The following is an 8,099-nucleotide window of genomic DNA, read 5'->3' on the forward strand; positions in this document are numbered from 1 at the left end:
ATGTATTGTACATAAATATATCATATATGTAATTGTGTCCTTTTACTAGGGGAAAAAAAACAGAAAACAAAAGAAAAAAGAGAAAAAGAGAAAAAAAGCAAAACAACAAAACAAAAAGCAAAACGCAGAAGAAAAGCAAAGCGCAGAGCAAAAAGCAAAAACGCAGAAGAAAAGCAAAACGCAAAAAAGACGAAAAACAGAGAAACAAAGAAAGCGGGAGAGAGAGAGAGAGAGAGAGAGAGAGAGTCGCAGAGGAGAGTGAGGAGGCAGAGGGTGATTGAAACAGAGATGGAGAGAAAGAAGAAAGCATCGCAGACATCTTCAAGTTTCCATGCCAATGACCCTCTTCTCGCAGTGAACCCTGGCGCTACCAGGTTTAAGCCACAGGTAAGCTTCTTAACTCTCCAAAACCAGTCTACCAAAGCAAAGCCTGATGCAGAAGAAGTCAAAAGCTTCCCCATCCCGTCTTCTCAGACTAAAGATGTAGAGAAACCTACTCCTAGAGGTTATCAGATGGTTCTGTTCCAGAAAGCTTTGCAAGAGAACACCATTGTTTACCTCGAAACTGGATGTGGAAAAACGCTGATCGCTGTGCTGCTTATCAAAGAGCTTAGTTCACTTCACAGAGAGAAAAAAGAAAAGTTCTCTGCTGTGTTTCTCGCTCCCACTGTTCATCTGGTCAACCAACAAACGGAAGTTATGAAGATCAATACTGATCTTCAAGTGGAAAGCTTCTATGGAGCCAAAAAAGTAGACAATTGGAGTGCCTCTAATTGGAAATATCAGTTCGATCGAAATGAGGTTTTAGTGATGACGCCAATGGTTCTTCTCGATGCGATGAGACATGGATACTTGAAGATGGAAGACTTTGATCTCATCATCTTCGATGAATGCCACAGTGCTCAGAAACAACATGCATATGCAAAGATAATGAGAGAATATTATCATACACTCGGTCAAAAGAAGCCGAAAATCTTGGGGATGACTGCTTCTCCAGTCATTAACAAAGGAGTGACTTCTTCTGAAGATTCGGCAAAGCAAATCCAACAACTAGAGACATTGCTGGATTGTAAAATATTTACTCTTGAAGATAAAACTGAGCTCGAAAGCTTTGCTCCTACACCTATCCAAACATGTAAGTCGTATGAGTTTTCATCACCATCATTTGATGATGTCATCCATTCCTTGAATTGTAGCTTGAAGAGATATGAGGATCATTATAATTCCATGATGAAAAATAACAATTCTTTTAAAGACGTGGAAGAGATAGCGAAGAAACTTCATCAGAAAGTGAAGAAGATGCATAGTGCTTTGAAATACAGCTTAGAAGAATTGGGTCTCTTGTGTGCAAGAGAATCAGCTAAGTGCTTGCTTAGAAAGACAAATAATGAGATGGTATGTGATGATAATCCGATGCAGAATAACATAGAAAGCTTCCTCACGGAGGCACTGAGGGTTTTTAGTGAAGCCATGGATGCAAGATCATCTGATCCACAAATAAATAGCATTGAAGATTGCTTGGCCGCTGTTGAGAATGGCCTTCTGACATCAAAAGTTGTTTTACTAGTAGAAAGTTTGATTGAATATAGAGATACAAAGGAACTTCAGTGCATCATTTTTGTGGATAGAGTTATTGCGGCAATTGTTTTGACAGAAATTTTATGCAAAATAGGTTGCTTATCCTTCATCAGGTGTGGATATCTATCAGGAACAACAGCATCATTGGATATGATGGGAAAGAAGGAGCAGCAAAGTGCATTACAGGGATTTCGAAGTGGGAAATTTAATGTATTAATAGCTACAGATGTGGCCGAAGAGGGCCTTGACATACAGAGTTGTAGTTCCGTGATTAGATTTGATTTCCCAAAGACAGTCAGAAGCTATATACAAAGTCGTGGTCGTGCGCGACGGCCGAATTCAGACTTCATCATATTTCTTGAAAAGAACAACCGGAAGCACACTGATCTGTTGGCAGAATTGATGCAAAGTGAAGTCTCAATGAGAGATGAAGCTATCAATAGAACCCGTGTATTGGTCGCTATTGAGGAGGAGCCATATAAAGACACGGAGATTCTTCATGTTGACGAGACAGGCGCGACCATTAATCTAAACTCAAGCATAAACGCTATCCATAGTTTCTGTTCGAAGCTTCCTGGTGACAAATATTATAAGCCTATGGCAGAATTCGTGTATGAAACTATCAGGGGTGATGATGTTGTGCATGTTTGTAGGCTCATTATGCCTTCAAATGGACCTTTTCGGGAAATGATTGGGCCACCGAGGAGGAGCAAATCCCTTGCTAAGCAATCTGTATGTCTAGAGGCTTGCAAGAAACTATATGAAATGGGCCAAATGACTGAACATCTGACACCTGCCATTGATGTAGATAAGGAGGATGAAGAGGAGAAGGTGATGAATGTCTTAGGGAAGAATGTTGCTGGTGCAGGCACAACTAAGAGGAAGGAATTGCATAACACGGCTGTAACAGAAGCTTTTGCTGGAGATTGGATCAACAGTTCAGAAAATGTTGTGCTTTATGCTTATGTTCTTTGCTTCAGTTCTACGGAAGAGGGGAGTCAATATTCAGACTTTGCTTTATTGTTTAACTCTGCCATTGATGATGATATACTGAACCATGAAATTCCTCTTTATTTAACAAATGATAGAACTGTAACTACAAGAATATATGCAGGTGGCACCTACTCTTTGAATTCTAATCAGCTTAAAGAGGCGAAGACATATCAGCAATTGATATTCAATGGAATGTTTGGAAAATTGATCAGACGGTTGAGAAAGGAGGGACCATCTTCGCATGAGACAAGAATGCAAAATTTGCTTTCATCTCAATGCACGTTGGATGAAACATGGAACCCCTTGTGTATGTTTTTGCTGCTTCCTTTAAGTTTAGCGAAACTTTCAGATCAGTCTGATGTTATACCTATTGATTGGGAAGCTATAAGAAATGCTGCAATGGCTGCAAGTATGTTCTCTGATCTTTTTGCTATTTGTAATGGTAATCAAACCCAAAATACAAATGCTTCCTCAGATGAAAAGAATATTAGTCATGGCAAAAAAGTCTTGCATATGGCATGTAAATCAGCATCCTATCAAATGGTTCGAGGTATGGCTGTGATCACCTGTCATACGGGAAGGATTTATTCCGTCACTGATGTGCTGGAGGACAAAGATGCTAATTCGGCTATCGAAGGGGGGTCATCAAATTACACTTCTTATGCACATTACTTTGCAGAAAAATATAACTTGTCTTTGCAGTATCCTCTTCAACCACTGCTTTCAGTGAAGCACAGTCATCGAATACATAACCTCCTCACGAAAGATCCTTCTAAGAACAAGGTGAAAGAAACAAAGAAAAATTACAGTGTACAGATTCCACCTGAATTGTGTTTCTTGACTGGGATATCAACTGCAGTTGTGCACTCTTTGTATCTTTTACCATCTATCATGCATCGGTTCAATGCATTAATTTCAGCTGCAGAGCTGAGGAATAAGATAGCAAAAGAAATTCCTGAATGCTATCGTATTCAGCCTTCACTTGTGATGAAGGCTCTCACAACTCAGAGATGCTTGGAGTCCTTCTCATCCGAAGGATTGGAATTGCTGGGTGATTCTTTCTTAAAATATGCAGCTAGCCGGTATCTTTATCTTGTATTCGATAAGAAACACGAAGGACAATTGACTGCAAGGAGATGTAGGTTAATCTGTAATGAGAATCTTCATAAATTGGCTATGAAAAGGCAATTGAGTGGATATATACGAGACGAGCCATTCCAGCCTGATTATTGGTATGTTCCCGGAATGCTCTGTACTCAGTCAATTCAATGCAAATGCAACTTAGGGAACTTGTCATGTTGGCAAAATGAACATCATCAAGAGGAGGAAAAAAGTAATAGAGTGTTTAAAATTGGAAAGAGTTGTAGTAAAGGGCATCGATGGATTTGTTCCAAAAGTGTTTCTGATGCAGTAGAGGCTTTGATTGGAGCCTTTGTAGTCTCTGGTGGTGCAGGCCCTGCAGTGGGCTTTATGAAGTGGATTGGCTTTGAGATTGATTTTGACCAGTCGTTGTATGAAATGGCAAGGAAAAGATGCAATATTTATCAGACAGATTTGAACAAGGTGAATATTTCTGGTCTAGAAGCACAACTAGGCTATGAATTTGGCAATAAATCACTCCTTGTTGAGGCATTAACACATGCCTCACATCATGATCTGAATGGAGGATGGTGCTATCAACGCTTAGAATTTCTTGGTGATGCTGTGCTTGATTTTCTCATCACGCGCCATCTTTTTTTTGCTCACCCTGGCCTTTCTCCAGGTGTCCTCTCGGACCTTCGTTCAGCAGCTGTGAATAACCATTGCTTTTCTCGAGCTATCATCAAACACAACCTTCAAAGGTATTTGCGCCATGCATCATCAGAGTTGCTCTCTCAAATCACAAATTTTGTTAGGGCTACTCAAGCCTCTACAAAGCAGGGTGACCATGTGTTTGGTTGGGAAGGTGTTGAAGGTCCAAAAGTTCTTGGAGACCTTTTTGAGAGTATTGCTGGAGCAATATTAGTGGATAGTGGATTTGATTTGGAACAAGTATGGAGTGTAATGGAACGGTTATTATCTCCATTAGTAACACCGTTGACTTTGCCACTTCATCCCATTAGAGAATTTCAAGAGTTGAGCCAATTAAGGCAAATACCATTCCAATGGAAGAAGGTAGAAAGACATGGTTTGAAGTCAATAGCTACACTTGAATTGTGGCTTGGTAGTGAGGCGTTCATAAAGACTGGCTCAGCACGAATTATGAAGATAGCCAGAAAAAATGCTGCACAAGGGGCTCTCTCCCTATTAAGTAGTAGGGGAATAATTCATCCTCGGAGGTTAGAACAGTCTAGAACCGATTGTGACACTCTAATTGATGATGTTAATGCCAGTGACATATATGATGTTGAAGGAAGCCAGAATCATAATATGAGTGCTTTAGAAGATGGTGAGGAAAGTAGCTCAAAAAATAATATAGCTTCTAACCTTGGAGGAAAGCATGTGATTGAGGGTGAACTTGATGAAACAGGGAATATATCCTCATATAAAGATTATGATAACACCCCAAAATCTAGAAACCCTGCATTTGATGGAGGAGTTGGTTCTGATGTAACAAAGAAGAGAGGTTATTCTGATGTGAGCTCTCTTGAAGTGGAGAGCTCAAAAGACAGCAAAGATCTAGTGCTTGAAAAAGGATTAGATAATGGTGTAGCGGGTAGCCCTAGTGGAAAAAGAAGGAAGGACGTTGCATATACTTCAATGAAATTGGAGAGACCTTGCTCGTATCATGGTGACATGGCTGAGGTGACTATTACAGATGTGAATGTGAGATTACGTAGTAAAGACGAGAAGGAACTTATAATGAAGGCCAGTGCAGACTTACGGAAAGATCTAGAGTGCAATTTGTTTGAGAAAGGATGTGGTCGAGCTCTTCTCAATGGATTTTGCCTCAAGCATAAATGGACTGGACCACAATATGAGCTGCTTCCACAAGGTCAAGGTCATGTGGGTCTCTTTATGTTCTCTGCATCCATCCATGGTCCTCTTGGTATCATCAAGTGTATGGGTGATCCTATGCCCAGAAAGAACCAGGCCAAAGATAATGTAGCTGCCAAAATTCTTATGACCCTTAGTCAAACTTTCTCGAGCTAAATATCATCAAGTGTATGGGTCCTCTTGGTATCATCAAGTGTATGGGTGATCCTATGCCCAGAAAGAACCAGGCCAAAGACAATGTAGCTGCCAAAATTCTTATGACCCTTAGTCAAACTTTCTCGAGCTAAATATCATCAAGTGTATGGTTCCTCTTGGTATCATCAAGTGTATGGGTGATCCTATGCCCAGAAAGAACCAGGCCAAAGACAATGTAGCTGCCAAAATTCTTATGACCCTTAGTCAAACTTTCTTGAGCTAAATATCATCAAGTGTATGGGTGATCCTATGCCCAGAAAGAACCAGGCCAAAGACAATGTAGCTGCCAAAATTCTTATGACCCTTAGTCAAACTTTCTCGAGCTAAATATTAAGAAACATTATTTTCTTGACCATTGTTTTACATCAGGGCTGATGGTGTTTGGGTCATTATGAGGGAGTGGTTCCAAGTAATACTCAATGGCTCTAGTAATGACTTAAAGGAAGTTAGAGTCTATATGCTGAATGAATATTCAAAGGTAAAAGCATTTGTATTGCTATAACATTTATTCAAGGGTCGTATTTCTTCTAATAGACATTTGGTACAAGCTAAAAGAGGGATGATCATTGTGTGATCATTATGAGGGATGGGTGGTGGTTGTGTGAGAAGAGAGAAAGTAGAAAAACTATGCAAAAAAATGGAGAGGAATCCCTAGCCGCTAAAAGTCCCTATCTCATTATGAGACATTTGGGACCAATTATTATTGATAAGTAACTTTTAGGTCATTTTGGCATGTTTAGACATGGCCAATGACTAAAAGTTGTAAAAATTTCGGCCAAAGATTTAGTAAAAGTGTGTCTAGAAAGCTCTCGAAGGAGCTTTCACATGGAAAGGTCAAAATATACTAAAACAAAAGTCTTTAGGGTCTCAATCCCCAACAACCTCCCACTTAAAAGACCAAGGAAGCTCCTTTAAGCTAAGTAACTCCCACCATCTATATACGTAGCTAATGTTGTGCCTTGGGTAGACACTTTGTAAGAGCATCTACAGGATAATGTCAAGTATTGACCTTGATCAAAGTGATTAGGCCATCCTCTTTGATGAAGTGGTATCTCACATCAATATGGTTTGTGCGAGCATGAAACATTGCATTCTTTGCCAAACATATGGCACTTTAGCTATCGCATCCAAACTAGTGCCAAACTCATTGCACAAGTGGGCTAACCAAATGGCTTCTTTGGAAGCCTTTGTTGCTGAAATATATTCAGCCTCTATAGTTGATAAAGCTACTATCCTTTGAAGTCTAGATCACTATGAAATAGCTCCACCTACAAGGGTGTGTACATAGCCACTTGTGGACTTGTGTATATACACATAACCAGCCATGTTTGGATCACAAAATCCTTTTAACTATAATGAACTCTTTCCATAACATAGGCATTAACCTTTAGTCCCTTTCAAATATCTCAAATAGAGTTGATTGCCTCCCAATGAGCTCTACTAAGATTAGCCATCGACTTGCTAATAATTCCGATTGCATGAGCAATGGCTGGCCGAGTGGCAACCATTTCATACATATGTGAACCACAAGCTGATGCATATGGAATATTCTTCATGTAATTTGTTGCATCATCATCTTTGGATAATTATCCTTGGAAAGCCAACATGTGGTTGCAATGGCACTCCAAGAGGCTTAGCATTAGCCACATTAAATTTGTCCAACACGGTCTTTCATTGATAATGTAGAGTTGAGATGGTGTTTTAGAGCATTCAAAGTGCTCTTTTTCTTCCGTATCAACAACATATCATCTACATATAGTATGAGAATAATTGGGTTGCTATCTTTGTCCGTTTTATTATGCAAGCAGTGGTTTGCAAGGCTTCTTTTGAACCCATGTTTGAGCATAAATGCACCAAACTTATTGCCCGGGGCTTGTTTCAATCCATGTAAGCTCCTTTTCAGCTTGCATGCCAAATGCTCTTTTCCGTGAATGACATATCCTTTTGGTTGTTTCATGTACAACTCTTCATCTAAATTACCATGCAAAAAGGTTGTTTAAATATCCATTTGGAATAATTCCAAATCCAAGGTGGCTGTGAGAACAAACAAGAGATGTAGTGTGCTAACCTTACCCATTTGAAAACCTCTTGGAAATGAATGCCCTCTTTTTGGGGATTTCCCTTGACAATCAAGCTTGCCTTATATTTGGGTTTGCCATCAATAGTTTTGATTTTGTATACCCTCTTGTTTGGAATGGCCTTCGTACAACTTTGGGCAACTCAACCAAATCCCAAGTATCATTAGCATCAAACTTGGCCATTTTGGCTCATGTGGCCAAGCCTTTCATGCCATAATTTCATAAGTGAATGGATTTCAGCCAAGGCAATAAACTTGCCATCAAAGCTTTACCATGCAA

At 39.7% G+C, this 8,099-nt stretch overlaps 1 protein-coding gene across 1 annotated transcript; it reads left to right on the plus strand.

The window, feature by feature from the left end:
* The first annotated feature begins 269 nt into the window (after positions 1-269).
* LOC147858873 (endoribonuclease Dicer homolog 3a-like) lies at positions 270-6,094 on the plus strand. Its single transcript, XM_087325650.1, has one exon. The coding sequence runs from the start codon at positions 289-291 to the stop codon at positions 5,701-5,703; it is 5,415 nt and encodes a 1,804-aa protein (XP_087181776.1). The 5' UTR covers positions 270-288; the 3' UTR covers positions 5,704-6,094.
* Positions 6,095-8,099: the final 2,005 nt, after the last annotated feature.

The sequence above is a fragment of the Azolla caroliniana genome, unplaced genomic scaffold (assembly GCF_043228905.1).
Source record: "Azolla caroliniana isolate FFs.n. ecotype wild unplaced genomic scaffold, voAzoCaro1.0.p SCAF_10, whole genome shotgun sequence".
Taxonomy (NCBI): Eukaryota; Viridiplantae; Streptophyta; class Polypodiopsida; order Salviniales; family Salviniaceae; genus Azolla; species Azolla caroliniana.

Bases quoted from the DNA above. Each gene is read 5' to 3' on its own strand.
- LOC147858873 (XM_087325650.1), top strand. From the start codon at position 289: ATGGAGAGAAAGAAGAAAGCATCGCAGACATCTTCAAGTTTCCATGCC.